Genomic DNA, 21,185 nt, shown 5'->3' with positions numbered 1-21,185 from the left:
ACTATGCTGCCCAACTGGCTTTGTAGGTCTCTGTTAGGTAATCAAATCATTTTTAACTGTGACAAATCTAGTTTTAATTCCAGCCCCCTGTTGTTACTCCCCTCCCTCCATTTCCAACTAGACGTGCCTCTTCCACAGTCCCTCTGGCCTCTCTGTGTGCGTTTCTCTCACTGTTGGGCATCTGACTCACACTGTAACGCAATTAGAATGTTGCGCCCTGCAATGTTTTAAAGATCATTAGTCGATCCCACTTGATGGGGCAAGATTTATTTATTCTTTGCAGGGTCAGGGTAAAGGTGGGGCAAGAGGGAGAGTTGTAGGGAGCATGGCAAGTAAAGAAGGGGAGGGGGAGGCTGGAGAAGAGGGTGGGGAGAGAATGGAGCAGCAAAGCGAGGGGTTGACGGGAAAGAGGGAGGCAGGAGGGAAGAGATCAGGAAATGGGATGTAAGGGCGAAAGAGAAGCAGAATGGAAGACTGTTCAATGAACTGCATCTCTGCTTGGGGGAAATTGTTGGTCCAGTAAAGGGGGTGAGCTGGGAAAATTCAGCCATCATTGGGCAGCAGGAAAGATAAGTAAAATATGGGGCAGAAGGGTGGGATGTGGAGGTACTGAAGGCAAACAGTGGGTCAGAGCAGTACCAAATAAAGGGAATTCAGATCTAATGCTTGGGGTAATAAGACTTGAGACATCAGGCCAACAAGGGTTGGGGAGGTGGGTAATGTAGTTAGGGGGCCGGTCGGGGTGGATGGAGGGGAGTCGGGGGTGAGAGTTATTGTGAAAGGGAAAATTGAGCTAGAGAGGGTAATACATAAGAAGCAGCCATTGGAGGTTAAAGTGGAAAGTGATGAACAGCCAGTGGGTAAAGCGTTTGAATGTAATGGCAAAACAGAGTGTTTAAATGAGGGAAAGGGGCAGGAGGTTAGACAGGTGCTGCCATGTGGCACAGTGGTTAGCACTGCTGCCTCACAGCGCCAGGGACCCAGGATCGATTCCCGGCTTGGGTCACTGTCTGTGTGGAGTTTGCACGTTCTCCCTGTGTCTGCGTGGGTTTCCTCCGGGTGCTCTGGTTTCCTCCCACAGTCCAAAGATATACGGGTTAGGTGGATTGGCCATGCTAAATTGCCCCTTAGTGTCAGGAGTACAAGCTAGGGCAAATGCACGGGGTTATGGGGATGGGCCTGGGTGGGATTATGGTCAGTGCAGACTCGATGGGCTGAATGGCCTCCTTCTGCACTGTAGGGATTCAATGATTCTATGTGTTTTCAATAAGGAGGGAAGTTTTGAGTTGGTTTATGAAGTCTTATGACTTACAACACACCGGGTGATATTGGTAAACCTTGCATCGGATAGGGTTGTTGGGGTGGGGAATGGGGAGGAAAGGGTCATTGCTTCCGACGTAGGGAGGTGGTGGTGCACTAGTACTTTCACTTGATGAGCAATCCAGAGAGTCAGGGTAACGCTCTGGCAATCCGCTTTCGAATCTCAACATGACAGATGGTGAAATTTGAACTCAATTAAAATTTTAATGGTGTGCATGAAACTATCATCCATCGATTGTCATAAAAACCCATCTGGTTTACCAATGTTCTTTACAGAAGGAAATCTGCCACCTGGTCTGGCCTACGTGTGACTCAAGAGCCACAGCCTTGTGTCTCACTCTTAAATGCCCTGTGAAGTGACCGAGCAAGCCACTCGGTTCATGGACAATCAGGGATTGGCAATAAATGTTGGCCCAGCCAATGACGCCCATATCCCACAAATAAAAAAAATTCAGGAGCTTGTGCTTTCAGTTTTGTTTGCTATATTCCTTTGCTGCTCATTTTGCTCGGATGATGTTCCGACCACAGTTGTAGGAGCAAAATCTCCCTAAGATATTCATCTGCCTGCTGCACAGTGGTTAGCACTGCTGCCTCACAGCGCCAGGAACCCGGGTTCAATTCCCAGCTCGGGTCACTGCCTGTGCGGAGTTTACACATTCTCCCCGTGTCTGCGTGGGTTTCCTCCGGGTGCTCCGGTTTCCTCCCACAGTCTGAAAGACGTGCTGGTTAGGGTGCATTGACCCGAACAGGTGCCGGACTGTGGCGACGAGAAGAATTTCACAGTAACTTCACTGCAGTGTTTATGTAAGTCTTACGTGTGACTAATAAATAAACTTTCTTTCTTTTTTGACTTAGGCCGGAATCTTATCACCGTTCACACTGGTGGGATTTTCCCATCCCGACAGACATTTGGCTGGGCGCCAAATTCTCCGACTTCGCTGCAGCGAACAGCCGGTATGATCACCCACTTAGTATCTACCCATCAGCCTTCCACCAGCTTTAGCGGTTAATCCTTTTCTGGTCTTTTTGGGGAGAGTTGCCTCTCCAGTTATTAGCACCATGGTGGAGGTGGTCGGGGGGTGGGGTTTTCTTGCGCAGTTGAAGACAGGGACATTTGCTCAGCATATGGGGCCACTTGCTTACTGGAATAAAACAAAAATGATCAGGGAATGATAATTGACTGTTTCTCAATACTTCCCACCATTATTGGGCAACAGCTATTTGTGACCTGGTTATGAGTGAGACGGTTTATCAGCTTGTTTTTAATATACTATTGAACGGTGATCTGCCTGATGGTGCTTGTCCTGAGGCCTGGCAGACGTTACATTTTGTCAACTCGGCTCAGCATGAATGATTGCATTGATCTTCATTACAGATTATCCTGTGAATATTTCATTATCTCCCCATCCAGGTCTCACAGTTCTTTCGGAATTTCAATGTCAAGGGGATCGGGTTAGAATTAGATGGATATCAGTGCTGGTTCGATTGAGCATCCGGCATCATCTTGTGGCTTCTGTTCCTTATGGTAGTTCTGCTCTCTCATTTCTCTGCCTCTAAGAAGCCACTGGCTTTATGAATTCGATCCTACAGCCAATATGTGGGTTTTTACTATGCACTACTTTACATACACTCGTCCTGGAAGCTAACCTACGCCCACCATGTCACCTCGCTTCCTCCGTGTTTGAATCTTCTTCTTGCAATTTACTCCTTGTGCTAACATCAAATATTTTTTTTAATTCATTTATAGGATAAGGGTGTTGCTGGCAAGGCCATAATTTATTGCCCATCCCTAATTACCATGGAGAAGGGTGGTGGTGAGCTGCCTTCTTGAGCAATTCCAGTCTATTTGGTATGGTACACCCACAATGCTGTTAAGGAGGAAGTTCCAGGATTTTGACCCAGCGCCACTGAAGGTACGGTGATATAGTTCCAAGTCAGGATGGTATGTGAGTTGGAGAGGAATTTCTAGGTTGTGGTGTTCCCGTGTATCTGCAGCCCTTCCAGATAGTAGCAGTCATGGGTTTGGAAGGTGCTATTTAAGGAGGGTTGATGAGTTACTAGAGTGTATTTTGTAGATAGTACACACTGCTGCCACTGTTCATTGGTGGTGGAGGGAGAGAATGTTTGTGGAAGGGGTAGCAACCAAGCGGGCTCTTTTGCCCTGGATGGGGTTCAGGTTGAGTGTTGTTGGAGCTGCACTCATCCAAGCAAGTGGCGAGTATTCCATCACACTCCTGACTTGTGCCTTGGCCAAGCTTTGGGGAGTCAGGAGGTGAGTTAATCGCCTGAGGATTCCTAGCCTTTGACGTGGTCTTGTAGCCACAGTATTCATATGGCTAGTCAAGTTCATTTTATGGTCAATAGCAGCCCCAGGATGTTGATAGTGGGGAACTCAGCGATGATAATGCAATTGAATGTCAAGGTGCGGTGGTTTCACTCTATTTTCTTGGAGATGGTGATTGCCCGGCACTTGCGTGGCACAAATGTTGCTTGTCACTTCTCAGTTCAAGCTTGGATATTATCTAGATCTTGCTGCACTTGGACATGGACTGCTTCAGTATCCTTCCTTTGTACCTGGTATGATTCCAACCAGCAGAGGGTTTTCCCCCTGAATACCATTGACTCCAGCATTGCTAGGACTCCTCGATGCCACACTCGGTCAAATGCTGCCCTGATGCCAAGTGCAGTCACTTTCATCTCACCCCTGGAATGCAGCTCTTTTGTCAATATTTGAACCAAGGCTGTAATGAGGTCAGGAGTTGAATGATCCTGACTGAACCCAAACTGAGCATCAGTGAGCAGGTTATTGATGACCCGCTTCCATCACTTTACTGATGATCGAGAGCAGACTGATGGGGCCTTGATTGGCTGGGCTGAATTTGTCCTGCTTTTTGTGTACAGGACATACCTGGGCAATTTTCCACAATGCCGGGTAGATGCCAGTGTTGTAGCTATACTGGGACAGTTTGACTTGAGGTGTGAGAAGTTCTGGAGCACAAGTGTTCAGTACTGTTGCTGAAATATTGCCAGGGCCCATAGACTTTGCAGTATCCGGTGCCTTCGACTATTTCTTGATATCATGTGGAGTGATTAGAATTGGCTGAAGACTGACATCTGTGAACTCAGGGATCTCTGGAGGAGACCGAGGTGTATCATCTAGTCAGCATTTCTGGCTGAAGATTGGTGTAAATACTTCAGCCTTATTGTTTGCACTGATGTGCTGGGCTCCTCCATCATTGAGGGTGGGGATATTGGTGGAGCTTCCTCCTCATCCGTGGAGTTGTTTAAATGTCCGCCGCCACTGACGACTGGATGTGGCAGGACTGAAGAGCTCACGTCTGAACCATTGGTTGTGGAATTGCTTGTCTCTCTCTCTATTACTTGCAGCTTATGTTGCTTGGCACACAAGTAGTCTTGTGTTGTAGCTTCACTGGTTGACACTTCATTTTTAGGAATGCCAGGTGTTCCTCGTGTAATGTCCTCCTGTTTTTTTCATTGAACCCGACAGGTCCTGCTAGCCTGAATCATTTCCAGTTGCAGATATGTTGAATAATTTACAGGCCATTCAGCCCAACTAATCCATGCTGGTAACGATGCTCCTATTCTATGATCAGCTGTTTTCACCAAGAATTCATTTCCAGGTTTTCCAACTGACCTTTCAGGATTCCTTTTGTCTTGAATGCTTCGACACAAACTCCAAAGTCCAGCCGCCGGTTGCTCCACAATTATTTCACCTAATGTCTCACAAGCTGTAGTAAGATTTCGCAAACCTTAGAATCACTTTCGATATCCTTCTAACTTTTCACTAACTAGCTCCTTTTCAGTTCTGCCTGTGGCTTAAATGAAGAGTACCCTTTTCTAGTTTCCAATTTCCTCTGTTCTTTTCACTTTAGATTTCCTGGAATCATCTCTTTGTTTCTGAAGTTGCTTTAACTAGCTGTTCTTTAGATTTCTTGGCACCAGCTTTCTTAACCGTTACTCCATTGTATGGCTTTTCTTTGAGCAAAGCTGATAGCTGCTCACCTCCCAGCTTCCTGTCACTAGCTGCTATGATTTAACACAATCAAAAAAGTCTTCCTATCCTAAAGGTGCCTCTGGTTTGCAAAACAACATCTCTTTCCTTCTCCAACCTTATTTACTTTTCATGTCAAAACCTCTCTAAGCACGATAGACACACAGTTTGAATTAAAACCAAAGCCCCCATACATATAGACACCTTTGCTTAACATGAAACTAACTAGAGTTTTACTCTGCTAGCATAGAAACACTAAATTAAACCCACTTAAATCCATACCTTCTTTCTAGTATTTAACAATACAAATGCAGCTTATCCAAAACCACCTCAGCTTTCCTGCCACTTGCACTTTATTAGAGACAGTGGCACAGAGCGAAGCACATGTCACTCCAGAGGTGGAGGATTTGGGAGAGGCAGAGTCAGCTGTGGCCAGTGCCCCTGGGAGGATATAGCAAAGATACAGCTCTGTACAGCAGGATAGGGATGCAGTGCCCCAGGAGTCACAAAACTGCTCCACCCAGAGAAACAGTGTGCGTGCCCAGATCGTGAAATGTTATTATTTATTTATTTATTAGTGTCACAAGTAGGCTTACATTAACACTGCAATGAAGTTACTGTGAAAATTGCCCAGTTGCCACACTCCGGCGCCTGTTCGGGTACACTGAGGGGGAATTTAGCATGGCTAATGCACCTAACCAGCACGTCTTTCAGACTGTGGGAAGAAACCGGAGCACCCGGAGGAAACCCACGCAGACACGAGGAGAACGTGCAGACTTCACACAGACAGTGACCCGAGCCAGAAATCGAACCTGGGTCCCTGGCGCTGTGGGGCAGCAGTGCTAACCACTGTGGCACTGTGAAATTACCTGAGGCTCTGTGGTGAATAGCGGAGTCCATTCACGTTATGTGCTCCACACTGACCATCCTCTTTGGCTGTGTGAGCTCCTTCATTGAGAGAGTGACCAAACTCTTGTCGCGCCAAATGTGGCATCACTCAGAGTAGATGGAGGAATGGTTGCACTGACATGTACAGCATGCATTCCGGACTCAGCAACATTGACCAGTCAGCAGTGCCAATGGTGTAATGAAGGATGGAGCAGGTGTGAGCTGGTGGTTCTCTCTTGTTCTCAAAGGCACCATGAGAAGGGCTGAGGAGGAGACACACGGTGATAAGGGGACCACTCCTCATGAGGCTCCATCCTCATCGTCCTTCCCCACGGCTCCTCCAATAGATGAAGCATCTATGGACTAATGTCTGTGACAAAGGCTTCCCATGTAGTGTTGCTGGGACACCAGCTATTGGCGATTCCCCAGACACCTCCCCCCACCACCTCAGCACCCCTGTGCCAAGGCAGATAGCCACCCTTGTCACTCCCCCGCCCCTCCCAAAAGGCACTCATGAGTAGTCCACATCCACCTTCTCCTCATCCACAGGGGGAGCACCTCATAGGAGTGGCTGTCAACCTGGGCCATCACTTTTTCTGGATGACTTGAGTGTTTATGATGTAAATAATAGTGAAATAATCAGAAACAGTGCTGGGAAAATTGTTGCACGAAGGCTGACTTCTGTCTATGTCATTTTAAAGTTTATTTATTAGTCACAATTAAAGCTTACATTAACACTGCAATTAAGTTACCGTGAAATTCCCCTAGTCGCCACAGTCTGGCGCCTGTTCGGGTCAATGCACCTAACCAACACGTCTTTCAGACTGTGGGACAAAACCGGAGCACCCGGAGGAAACCCACACAGACACGGGGAGAACATGCAAACTCCACACAGACAGTGACCCAAGCCAGGAATCAAACCCGGGTCCCTGGCGCTCTGAGGCAGCAGTGCTAACCACGGTGTCACCTTGCCGCCCCATTTTGATGAAATTGCAGAGAATGGAAAATGAGGGATGGAGGGCACTGGTGAAGCTCGTGTTAGGTCGGGACCCTCGGGCCATTCTGCTCCTCCTTGCTCACCCCTTCATCCCATTTGCCTAGGGGTCTGCAACTGCTCTGGCAGATGTTGCTCCTCATCATTGATTGGACCAAGCTCAGAGGAAACTTCATGACATTTCTAATTTTGCCCTTCCTTCTTTGGCATTGGAGTGTCGAATCTGCCTGAACCCCACATTAATACCCGCCGCAATCTCAACCCCTCTCCTTTAAGCCCTTGTTAAAGGTGCAGGCATGACAAATATTTCTTCTCATGAAGAACAGTGTCTGTGAATGAGGACCATCCCTCAGCCATCGTCCTTCCACACTGTATCTTGCCTCTGTCACTTACTGTTGTGTCTCCACTTCCTCTTCCATCCCTTGATTATGACAGTGCATCAAACCCAGACCTGATAACAAGCTCACTGATATTCTCTCTCCCCAGGGGCTGTCAGACCTGCTGAGATTTTCTGTTTGTGTTTCAGATTCCAGCATCCGCAGTATTTTGCTTTTATCACCGATATGTTTAATTGGCTAGTTACACAGTACGGATACCTTGTCACTTCTGACTCCTGTCGCACCATTCAAGATGCTGGTTCACGCGGCTGTCCATACCCAGTCCCGCCCTCTCTGATGAGTTGAAATCCTGTCCAAGGGCAAAACACATTGACCATTCTCATATACTTTCTCTGGTTGGGCAGCACCTTGATGGTTAGAGTCTCACATTATCGTATCTGTAACATTCAGCTTCCCCTCGCACCATCCCTGTGTGTTACTCTTGGCTGTTCCAGCCAGAGTTCACACAGTGTGCAGGCTAATTGTTTGGCTCAATGAATTGCCTGCAAATTGATGAGCGTGGGCCAAATGCTTCCCACCTGCTCCTCAATTCCCTGCACTTGTGAAACTCCAACACGACCAGTTGGATGTGCTGCTGATGGACAGTTTTGCACCAATTCAATGCCTGCCAATGCGGCTTTCCGTTTTTTGTTCTGTGTAGAATTTGTATAGCGCCTGCCAGGTGCTCGCATTTCCTCCTCTTTGTGCTTGTGGTATCCCCTTTCTTCCCTGAACTCCTGATGCGCCGCTGGGCCTGCAACCTTCTTCTAAAGCACTTCTAAAGAGGCAAAACTTACTCTTTGCTGCTGGTTTGCTAGCTGGGTGGCACGGTGGTTAGCACTGTTGCCTCACAACGCCAGGGTTCGATTCCCAGTTTGGGTCACAGTCTGTGTGGAGTCTGCACGTTTTCCCCGTGTCTGTGTGGGTGCTCCGGTTTCTACCCACAGTCCGAAAGACGTGCTGTTTAGGTACGTTGGCCGTGCTAAATTCTCCCTCAGTTTACCCGAACAGGCGCCGGAATGTGGCTACTACAGTAACTTCATTGCAGTGTTAATGTAAGCCTACTTGTGACACTAATAAATAAACTTTAACTCTAAGATAAAAGCTAACTACCGCTGATGCTGGAAATCGGAAAGAAAAACAGAAAGTGATGGAAATATTCAGCAGGATTGGCAGCATCAGTGGAGAGAGAAACAAACTGCAGAAGTTTAAAGAATATGACTTTTTTTTGAAGATATAATGAGTATTTGTAGCACGTTCTGATTTTCTCTGTGCTAATTCTAACCTTCATGTTATACTCATGATATAATGCTGCTGTTTGCTTCCAGCAATTTACTTAGACTTAAAAGTTGAACAGCCTATTCTGGTCTTCAGATGAGATTTGATTCAACTTAAGCTGCCATCAATTGTTTCAACTTGGCTCTTCTCCAAGCTCTCTCTTTCTTGTGCCCAGTGTAAAGAACTGCATTAAAAACAAGGCCACAGTTCCAATGAATTGAAATATTGAAAAACCTTCTGGGTGATCTCTGCGCCCAAATGTACAATAACCTGTTTACTGAAGATAATTGTCCTGGAAACAAAAGGGCCATAAAATTGTGTGGGAGCCAATGCCAGCCAGTGTGACAGCCATCAATAATCTCCAGTGCTGACTGACAAAGTGCAAGGGCGGCACGGTGGCACAGTGGTTAGCACTGCTGCCTCACAGCGTCAGGGACACGAGTTCGATTCCCGGCTTGGGTCACTGTCCAGTGTGGAGTCTGCGCATTCTCCACGTGTCTGTGTGGGTTTCCTCCGGGTGCTCCGGTTTCCTCCCACACTCCAAAGATGTGCAGGTTAGGTGGATTGGCCATGCTAAATTGCTCCTTAGTGTCAGGGGGACTAGCTAGGGTAAATGTATGGGGTTATGAGGTTATGGGGATTGAGCCTTGGTGAGATTGTGGTCGGTCCAGAATCGATGGGCCAAATGGCTTCCTTCTGCACTGTAGGATTCAATGATTCTAAGTGCTGCAATGGGTTCATGTCCACCTCTCGTTTGCCTCACATGTCCCGAAATCACAGCACTCACCAGCCTTTAAGGGAGAAGGTTGCTCAGTTCCCCCCTGTCCCACCCAAACCTCTATCAGATGTATTTGGTCTCATGGACAAGGAGGCCAATTTGAAAAATGTCTTTGCCTGAGTGTTACTAGAGTGTCATAGAATCCCTACAGTGAAGAAAGAGGCCATCCAGCCCGTTGAGTCTGCACCAACCACAATCCTACCCAGGCCCTAACCCCATGACCCCATGCATTTAACCCAGCTAGTCCCCCTGACACTAAGGGGCAAATTAGCCTTGCCAATACACCTAACCCGCACATCTTTGGACTGTGGGAGGAAACCGGTGCACCCAGAGGAAATCCATGCAGACACGGGGCGAATGTACAAACTCCACACATGCAGTCACCCAAGGCTGGAATTATACCCGGATCCCTAACGCTGTGAGGCAGCAATGCTAACCACTGTGCCACCATGCCACCCCAGGGGGAATGTTTCCTCTTGTGGGGAAGAGTGAAACCAGAGGCCATCAGGGCAAGATAGTCACCAAGAATTCCAATTGGGAATTCAGACGAAACACCTTCACCCAAAGAATGGTAACAATGTGAAGTCATTGTTCATTACTCCCAATTTTAATTAATTAATAACAGAGGGGACTGGTTAAACAAAGATGTACTGAAGGGAAATCTGTCCAAGCCTATGAGGGAGAAGGGTTCCAATGATAGTTTTAGATGAGATTAGATGGGATAGGCTTGAGTGGAGCATTGGTACCAGCATGGATTGATTGGGCAGAATGGCCTGTAAGTTATTCGACATATCTGCCACTGGATATGATTCAGGCTAGCAGGACCTGTCAGTATAATAGGGGGTCCCCCATTTCTGGCTCTGCTTGATGAGGTTGACCTTATAAGAGGCAGGCCGGGGTTTGACTTCTTACAAACCATGACAGAAGCGGTAGTGGCCTGTTGGGACTTATTTGTGGGCGGAAGTTAGAATCAGAGTTTTGGGGCAGGAAAACCGGCGTGGAGCTCTTGAGATGCACAGCCGAGGTTTCTTGCCAGAATTACTGGCACTCTGAGCACAGAAAATCTGGGGGCGTGGTTTCTGCCGTCATGCTGGTGGGACGGGCTCCTGATAGAGCTGGCACCATAGAGTTCAGGGCAGCCATTTTGAAAGGGTGTCGTGATCTGTGATAAAACAACACTATCCCCCACATAGGGGGGCCACCTCTTCCACAAGCAACTGGGCGAACCCCATCGCTCCCCACCTCTCACACAAGCACTGGGGCAATCTCCCTCCCTACACAAACACCGGGGAAACACCCCACACACATAAGCACTGGGGCAACCCCCCCAACGCCGTCCGTCAACTGCTTCCTGTTTTTCAATATCTGTTGTAAACCTCATTGGCGAAGGGGCAGTTCTTTACTGAGGAGTGGCGGGGGGGAAACAGATGGCGGGGAAGCCCTTTAACTACATTTAAATTTATTTAAATGCATTTAAATAAGGTTCCCACCTTCGTTACATCACCGGCGGATAGACAGGGGAAACAAAAATCGGAAAATGAGTTCTCACCATTGAAAGTCTGTTTTTTCTATTCTCTTGCCGAATGCAGGTGCATTATTGCCCCCCCCGTGCCATTTTCCAAGGGGGTTATTCTGGGTTACGGCTGACTAGTGATCCACTGCCACTGGTCAGTCGTAACCCAATTATCCTTGTCCTCTCTGACCGATGGACAGAAAGATATTTACAGACATTTTATCTCAGGCTCCTTCAGACCAGCTTTACTAAGAAATAAAATAAAACTAGAAATAGAAACTAGCTAGATAAACGATAGTTAACTTTAATCGGGAGAAATATAAAAAGGAAGGTGAGCTTGCTATTTTACACCATTGGACAAATTCAAGATCTACCCCAATATAACACAGGGACATACATCATGTGTCCAATATACCTACAAATTTAATTTGAATCAAGATATCTTCAGGATTTATGTTAAAAAATCCATATTCTTCTCATCACAAAATCAATATTCCTCCAGGTCAAACACTGTCAGACTTGGCACACCATCTTGGAATGGCAACGACAGTATAAATGTGTCACAATGTCAGTAATAAAAGGAAAGGAGAATTAAATTCACAACCTTAATCACGGCATTTACCTCAGCGCCTTTCACCACAGTATGCATTTATAGGGGTCAATTTCGTCTCTCCCCTTCATAATGAGTCCAATCATTTAAAATGTAAGTTTATAACCGTAACTTAGTTACTTACTTACTATTTGGACTCAAATAGCGAAATAATTTAGAACCATACTTAACCATTTATGAATAAACTTCAGAATTAAGCGCTGTGACTTCAGCTTCTGCAGTCAGGTTACTGAAGAGTTGGTCTTTCCCAATCATCATCATGCGTGAGCTCCCTCTTCAAGCTCAAAAGGACTGGAAGGCCATGGTAACTCAAACAACTAAAAGATTTCCTCTTCTAGTTTGCCTCTCCTCAATTTGATTTTCATTCCTCTGTTCCCTTGGCTTGACCCAACACACCCCTACCCCACCCCCACATGGCCACTTGTCTCTTGTTGTTCAGCTTTGCTTCCACTGAGCACTGACCTTAGTTCTCTTATTAACACATTTAGAGTCAAAGAGTCATAGAGTCATAGAGGTTTACAGCATGGAAACAGGCCCTTCGGCCCAACTTGTCCATGCCACCCTTTTTTTAAACCCCTAAGCTAATCCCAATTGCCCGCATTTGGCCCATATCCCTCTATACCCATCGTACCCATGTAACTATCTAAATGCTTTTTAAAAGACAAAATTGTACCCGCCTCTGCTACTGCCTCTGGCAGCTTGTTCCAGACACTCCCCACCCTCTGTGTGAAAAAATTGCCCTCTGGACACTTTTGTATCTCTTCCCTCTCACTTTAAACCTTTGTCCTCCAGTTTTAGACTCCCCTACCTTTGGGAAAAGATATTGACTATCTAGCTGATCTGTGCCCCTCATTATTTTATAGACCTCTAAAAGACCACCCCTCAGCCTCCTATGCTTCAGAGAAAAAAGTCCCAGTCTATCCAGCATCTCCTTATAACTCAAACCATCAAGCCCTGGTAGCATCCCAGTAAATCTTTTCTGCACTCTTTCTAGTTTAATAATATCCTTTGCTCTCTTACCTTTGCTGCTATTAAGACCCTTCAGTCCTTAATGGCACCATTAACAGCCCCTTTGTCTCATGTCCTTGACATCTTTGTCAATCGCTCTTTTGCTTTGACCTATTTCTGTACTATTCTGCCCCACCTCCTACACCTACCTCTCCAATGATATAATTCATTGCATTTCTATCCTTTCTTTACTGTGGGAGGATCATATTTAGATGTCCAGATCACTAACAACCTGTCCTGGTCCCTCCATGCTGACACTATAGTTAAGAAAGCCCACCAATGCCTCTATCTTCTCAGCAGATTAAAGAAATTTGGCATGTCAGCTATGACTCTCACCAACCTTTACAGATGCACCATAGAAAGCATTCTTTCTGGTTGTATCACAGCTTGGTATGGCTCTTGCTGTGCCCAAGACCGAAAGAAACTACAAAAGCTCGTGAATGCAGCTCAATCCATCACGCAAACCAGCCTCCCATCCATTGACTCTGTCTACACTTCCCACTGCCTTGGCAAAGCAGCCGGCATAATTAAGGACCCCACGCACCCCAGTCAATCTCTCTTCCACCTTTCTTCGTTGGGAAAAAGATGCAAAAGTCTGAGGTCACGTACCAACCGACTCAAGAACAGCTTCTTCCCTGCTGCCACCAGATGTTTGAATGGACCTATCTTGCATTAAGTTGATCTTTCTCTACACCCTAGCTATGACTGTAACATTAAATTCTAAACTCTCATTTCCTTCTCTATGAACGGTATGCTTTGTCTGTATAGTGTGCAAGAAACAATACTTTTCACTATATGCTAATACATGTGGCATGGTGGCACAGTGGTTAGCACTGCTGCCTCACAGTGCCAGGATCCCGGGTTCACTGTCTGTGTGGAGTTTGCACATTCTCCCCATGTCTGCGTAGGTTTCCTCCGGGTGCACCGGTTTCCTCTCACAGTCCAAAGATTTGCGGGTTAGGTGCTTTGGCCATGCTAAATTGCCCCTTAGTGTCTGGGGTGCGTAGGTTAGAGGGATTAGTGGGGTAAATATGTGGGATTAGGGGGTAGGGCTTGGGTGGGATTGTTGTCGGTATAGACTTGATGAGCTGAATGGCCTCCTTCTGCACTGTAGGGTTTCTATGATTCTATATGGACTAGGTAAGGACGTCAAATTACCTTCCCTTAAGGGCATTACTGAATCAGATTAGTTTTATGATAATCAACAATGGTTTCATGGTCATCTTTTAATTTTCAGATTTTTGTTGAATTCAAATTCCACCACCTGCTCTGTTGGGATTCAAACCCAGGTCCCCAAAGCATTATTTGGGTCTCTGGATGACTAGTCCAGTGACAACCACTATGCCACTGCCTCCCCCTTACACCTATCCAACTCCCTTTCAAAATGAATTATAGAATCAGTTTCCACCACTTTTACAGATTGAATATTCCACCCCTCTGGGTGAAAATAAATTCTCCTCAACTCTCCTTCACATCTTTTCCCAATGGTTTGGAGTCCATGGCCATTAGATATTGGCACACTCGTCTGGGGGAATACTTTTAAAACTTTTCTCTGCCAAAATCTCCCGCCATCTTGAAAGCATCCACGGTGTCACTGTTTATCCTTCACTGCTCTAAGGAGAAGAGTTCCAACTTTTCCTCCCCCTCTTTACAATGGAAGTCCCTCATCCTTTTTTAACATCATGGCAAACCTCTGCTGCATCTTTTCTAAGACCTTTGCATCTCTCCTGAAATGTAGTGTCAATAATTGCCCAACACTTCAACTGGGGCTTTAGAAATGTCCAGCAGATTATTGGATCATAGAATCCCTCCAGTGCAGAAGAAGGCCATTTGGCCCATCGGGTCTGCACCGACAGAATCCCATCCAGGCATTATTCCTGTAACCCCACGTATGCACCCTGCTAATCCCCCGACACTAAAGGCAATTTAACAATCAACCTAACCTGCACAGCTTTGGACTGTGGGAGGAAACCGGAGCACCCGGAGGAAACCCACGCAGATATGGGGAGAACATGCAAACTCCACACTGACAGTCACCCGAGGCTGGAATTGAACCCGGGTCCCTGGCACTGTGAGGCAGCAATGCTAACCACTGTGCCGCTGTGCCGCCCTAACCACTGTTGTTCTTCTATAATATTTTACATCTTTATCTATTAATGCAAGTAAACCAAATTCTTTTTAACCACCTTATCACATTAGAACATAGAACAATAGAGTGCAGTACAGGCCCTTCGGCCCTCGATGTTGCGCCGACCAGTGGTACCAATCTAAAGCCCCTCTAATCTACACTATTCCAATATCATCCATATGTTTATCCAATAACCACTTGAACGCTCTCAACGTTGACGAGTCCACCACTGCTGCAGGCAGGGCATTCCACGCCCTTACTACTCTCTGAGTAAAGAACCTACCTCTAACATCTGTCCTATATCTCGCACCCCTCAATTTAAAGCTATGTCCCCTCGTGCTAGCCAACACCATCCGAGGAAAAAGGCTCTCACTATCCACCCTATCTAATCCTCTGATCATCTTGTATGTCTCTATTAAGTCACCTCTTAACCTTCTTCTCTCTAACGAAAACAACCTCAAGCCCCTCAGCCTTTCCTCATACGATTTTCCCACCATACCAGGCAACATCCTGGTAAATCTCCTCTGCACCCTTTCCAACACTTCCACATCTTTCCTATAATATGGCAACCAGAACTCTACGCCTTATCTATGTCCCTCTGTAACCTGCCACTTCCCTCCGCACTGTCTACAACTCCACCGACTTTAGTGTCATCCGCAAATTTACTAATCCATCCATTAGGCTGCTTCCTTCAGGAATTGTGTACTGGGATGCCAAGACCTCTTTACTCACTTACACTATTTAAAATTGTCCCTCTAGATTGAACCGTCTTTCCAAATCAATCATCCCAAAGTGCATCGTTTCAGACTTTCCCACATTGAACTCCATCTGCCACATTTCTGCCCATAATCTCCATCTTGCCTGAGTCATCGTGGCGCTTATAACTTGTTGCACCGTGATCGACTGTTCTGCCAAGTTTAATTTCGTCTGGAAACTTGATAATGTTACACCTGAGTCTGTGCCATTTATAAAAGCTGATCCAAAACTGACCCTTTGTGAACAATCGCTGCCAACCACATCCTGGTCCAAAAAATAAATCCATCTGCCACCACCCATTGCTTCCTGTTCTGAGCCACGATCCCATGTAGCAATTAGCGCCAGCAACTCACCAACAATACACACGGATACTGATGTACTCACTATGTTTCTCTCTCCACAGATGTTGCCACACTTGCTGAGTTTACACAGTGTTTTCTGCTCTTATTTCAGATTTTCAGCATCTGCAGAATTTTGCTTTTCTTCAAAAACAGAAACCATTGTCGGAAAAACCCATCTGGTTCAGTAATGTCTTTGAGGGAAGGAGCTCTGGCTTCTTACCTGCTCTGGCCTATATATGTTGACTCTTAAATGGATCAGGTCAAAGATGGGAAAGAAATGCTGTTCTTGCCAGTGATGCCCACATCCAACAAGAGAGCAAAATATTGCTATTTTCTTTATTTGTTCGCTGCATTTTTGAGGAAGCTTCTATTTTATTGCTGCTAATGTCTCCGTTTTCTGATATAATTCTTGTTCCTTTTTTTAATTTCACTTACAGGATGTGGGTGTCGCTGGCTAGGTCAGCATTTACTGCCCATCCCTACTTGCCCTTCAGAAGGTGGTGGCTTCCTTGAATCGCTGCAGGCGTAAGTACACTCACAGTGCTGTTAGGAAGGGAGTTTCCAGGATTGGTCATAGGGTGGCACAGTGGTTAGCACTGCTGCCTCACAGTGCCAGGGACGGGTTCAATGCTGGCCTCGGGTAATTGTGTGGAGTTTGCACGTTCTCCCCGTGTCTGCGTGGGTTTCCTCCGGGTGCCCCGGTTTCCTCCCAACACTCCAAAGGTTGATTGGCCATGTTCAATTCGCCCTTGGTGTTATAGAGATTAGCAGGGTAAATATGTGGGGTTACGGCGATAGGGCCTGGATGGGATTGTTCTTGTTGCAGGCTCGATGGGCCAAATGGCCTCTTTCTGTGCTGTAGGGATCTGTGATTCTGACCCAGTGATAATGAAGGAATGACGATATATTTCCAAGCCAGGATGGTGAGTGACTTGGAGGGGAACCTCCAGGTGGTGGTGTTTCCAGGTATCTGCTGCTCTTGTCCTTCTAGATGGTGGAGCTTGTAGGTTTGGAAGGTGCTGCCTAAGGAACCTTGGTGAGTTCCTGCAGTGCATCTTGTAGATGGTACACATGGCTGCCACTGTTCATCAGTGGTGGAGGGAGTGAATGTTTGTGCTATTTTCTGGTTCCCCTCTCCCTGTCATACTAATTTAAATTTTCCCCAACAGGTAAAAAACATTTTCCCCGACTTTATTCAGTTGTAACCCATTTATCTGGAACAGGTGACCCTCCCCCCTCGAACTGGTCCTAATGACATAAGAATCTGAAACCCTCCTTCCTGCATCACTTCTCAATCAATGCATTCATTCTGGATTCGGTGGAGGAGGGGGGAAGGTGGGTCTGCTGCCACTCTGCCTGAGATCAGTGGGGGGAAAGGGGGTGAGGGGCCCACGATCGGTCTGGGTGGCGGGTGGGTATGAGGATAAGGGGGTCAATAATGCTGTGGGGGTGGGGCAATGTGGGGGCCAGGGGGAGGCATTATCCGGCCTGGGAGCGATGTGGCAGGGGAGCGTCATTCTATCATTTTTTTTAACTGCACATGCGCAGTTGAAGGCTCCGATCGGAGCTGCAGCGTTTCGGGCATGATAAGCCCCGCCCACAGGCTTCTACAGCGCGATTCAGAATCGTTGATATTTTTGCAGGCGGAGTGCGTATGGAGGCGCCTGAGAACGGGTCTAAAAGTCAGATCTGAAACACTCCCAGTTTCAAGTCCACCCAACATTTAGAATCGAAATGGTAAAATAGGGCCCAAACTCTTTCACTGAGGCTTTTCAAAAAGCAAGGTGTCTCTTGGAGTTCCCACGTGGAACAGGATCCATTCCATAACTGCTATACCAGTTACCGTGGTGAAATTCATCTTTGGCAGGAATATGGAACAGCTGGTAGTGAATTATTGCCTGATAGATGTCCCAGTTCAATTTCCCTTCTATTGATTTCACTCAGCCTCCTTTGCTGGGCAGTGAAAGGCAGGTAAGAATGAGAAGGCAGTTCTTTCCCCCAAGTTGTTGAAAAGTCGTGAAGTGGGAGATACATCCTCTCGGGGGAGGGGGGGTGGGGAATTCCTTTCTACCCCACCTAACATCATACCCCCCTTTGTGCCTCATGGCCTAGCCCCACAAATCTGCCCCCCCCCCTCTCCCCTATTCCTCAGAAAGCCTGTTCCTTACCCGCCCAAGGAGCCGAGGACTTGGCTGGGTTTGGTCACCATGAGCTTCCTTGCAGTTCCATCAGCACACACAACTGAGGTCTGGCACTGCTGGGACTGCATGAGCTGTAAACCAATCAGATGTGCCAGCATTACTCAAGGGCAGGACAGAGGGGCAAAAGTTCCCACCATCAGCTTGCTTAGGCCGCTTGCAGCGTGTTGTTGTTGTGGGAAAGGCATTTAAAATTTGGTGGGTTTACCATGGACTTTTCACTCCCCCCTCAGAAAATGCAGTTTAGAGAGTTTGAAGGGGCTGAGAAAACATAAAAACATAGAAACTAGAAGCAGGAGGAGGCCATTCGGCCCTTCGAGCCTGCTCCACCATTCATTATGATCATGGCTGATGATCAAATTCCCACCTTCCCCCCATATCCCTTGATCCCTTTAGCCTCAAGAGCTCTATCTAATTTCTTCTTGAAATCACGCAACAATTTTGTCCCCAATTACATTCTGTGGTAGTGAATTCCACACACTCACCGCCCTCTGGGTTAAGAAATTTCTCCTCACCTCACTCCTAAAAGGTTTATCATAGAATCATCATAGAAACCCCACATAGAAACCCCATCGAGTCTGCACCGACCACAATCCCACCCAGGCCCTACCCCCATATCCCTACATATTTATCCACTAATCCCTCTAACCTATGCATCTCAGGACACTAAGGGCAATTTCAGCATGGCCAATCAACCTAACCCGCACATCTTTGGACTGTGGGAGGAAACCGGAGCTCCCGGAGGAAACCCACGCAGACACGAGGAGAATGTGCAAACTTCACACAGACAGTGACCCAAGCCGGGAATCGAACCCAGGTCCCTGGAGCTGTGAAGCAGCAGTGCTAACCACTGTGCTACCGTGCCGCCCTGTATCCTTAAACAATAGCCCCTAGCTCTCGACCCACCCCACCCCCCCCACACACCTGCCCCCGCCACCACCATCGAGAACATTGGGGGAGGCAAGAGATGTGCAGGAAGGAGTAGGAGTCACAATTAAAATGGGTCTGTCATCATTGTTGGTTAATGTCTCAGCTCTGATTATCACCAGTCATCAAATGAGTTCAGTGAAAGAAGGCAAGTGCTAATTATATAAGCAGCCGCTTGATAGCTTTGCCAAATACGTTCTCCAGTCAGTGACAGATTGAATTGCTTAAAACTAAACTTTGCAATTAGGTGAGTTGTGTCGCTTTAGGCAGGCAATAATGATACAAGCCTAATCATCAATGAAACATTTCATTATTTTGCTGTTTAGTGTTTTGAATGCCATGATGCCAGGGTATGAATATAACGTGGTACCTTTTCCAATCCTCCACTTTGTCATCTAGTTTCAATCAGCGTTACATAGACTGACAACCAATACATTGTAACAAGTGTTAGTTATACTTCAAATGGCAGTGCCTGCATTAGCGCATTAACTAGTCAATAAATGATATAAATCTGCGGGATTTCATTTTAAAACAACTAGGGTTTATCCTCAATCACAGCTACAGGAATTCAGAAACTTGGCATTTTGCCAGCATGGTCTAAAAAAAGCATCAGGTTAAATGCTGACGTTTAATCTGTGCAATCTGGCAATGAATCAGCCTAATGTGAGCCTAAAAAGGGATCCTTTGTGCATCAATGGACACCTCATAAGTGGTCATTCTGATGTGGACTATAAATTGCGTGTTGGTGAGGTGGGGCGTAGGATCCTGTGACAGTGAAAGGAGCTGCAGCCAACGACAATGCCAGCTTTATCTAGCATTAACATGGACCAGTTGCAAGCCCCGATTAAAGTACAAGGGTTCAGAACATTAAGATAGGTCAATTGGTCAAACGTTATGGGAAATTCTCACTCCAAGTGAATCAGACTAAACAAATCAAATGGAGTAGGGGAGGCAGTGGCCAACTGGTATTATCGCTAGACTATTAATCCAGAAACTCAGATAATGTTCTGGACACCTGGGTTCGAATCCCACCGCAGCAGATGATGGAGTTAGAATTCAATAAAAATGTTCTGGAATTAAGAATCTACTGATGACCATGAAACCATTGTCGATTGTTGGAAAAACCCATCTGGTTCACTAATGTCCTGCAGGGAAGGAAATCTGCTGTCCTTCCCTGTTCCGGCCTACATGGAATTCCAGAGCCACAGCAACATGGTTGACTCGCAACTGCCCTCCAAGAGCAACGAGGGCTGGACAAGCCAGCTAATGTTCTGGAGACCCAGGTTCGAATCCCGCCATGGCAGAGGGTGGAATTTGAATTCAATAAAAATACCTGGAATTAAGAATCTACTAATGACCATGAAACCATTGTCGATTGTCAGAAAAACCCATCTGGTTCAGTAATGTCCTTCAGGGAAGGAAAGTTGCCGTCCTTACCTCATCTGGCCTACATGTGACTCCAGAGCCACAGCAATGTGGTTGACTCTCTGAACCAGGGCAACTAGGGATGGGCAAGCAAGCCAGGAATGCCCGTGTCTCACGAATAAATAAAAGAAATCTGTGAGGATTATGCGTTAGCATATCAGGTTGCTATCGAAGAATGGTCACTTCTTACCGGTTTAGGCCGATACTCTCGAAGGAAGGATTTCATGTCTCCACCTGCCATCAGCTCCAATAGAATGAAGCGAGGAAGGGCCTGCAGGCTCACTCCAATACATCGCACTATGTTCTGGTGGCAGAATTTGCTGGAACGGTTTGAGAAAAGGATACATTTACCATTTCGGAGAAAACCATTAATAATTTCATTATGTGACAATGTACAAGAGGATCCACAATGACCAATATCAAGCAGCCCAGGGGGGATTCAGAGAAAATAAGAGCCTCAATCCTGTTAAAGTTTATGTTTATTGCAATTTCAGAGACTCTCAGAATTCCAGATAAAACAAAACTTAGTGAGGGAAGATCATATGGGCGGCACGGTGGCTTAGAGCAACTGCCTCACAGTGCCAGGGACCCGGGTTCAATTCCAGCCTCGGGTCACTGTCTGTGTGGAGTTT

At 46.6% G+C, this 21,185-nt stretch overlaps 1 protein-coding gene across 1 annotated transcript in view; it reads right to left on the bottom strand.

Annotated features, from left to right (window-relative positions):
• LOC144504903 (ALK tyrosine kinase receptor-like) overlaps positions 1-21,185 on the bottom strand; it is a 304,540-nt gene that overhangs the window by 42,771 nt on the left and 240,584 nt on the right. The window contains 3 exon segments of the mRNA XM_078230651.1: positions 15,908-15,926; positions 19,015-19,056; positions 20,737-20,873. Coding sequence (XP_078086777.1) covers positions 15,908-15,926; positions 19,015-19,056; positions 20,737-20,873 — 198 coding nt within the window.

The sequence above is a fragment of the Mustelus asterias genome, chromosome 15 (genome assembly GCF_964213995.1).
Source record: "Mustelus asterias chromosome 15, sMusAst1.hap1.1, whole genome shotgun sequence".
NCBI classification, from domain to species: Eukaryota; Metazoa; Chordata; class Chondrichthyes; order Carcharhiniformes; family Triakidae; genus Mustelus; species Mustelus asterias.
This window is presented reverse-complemented; position numbering and strand designations above follow the sequence as displayed.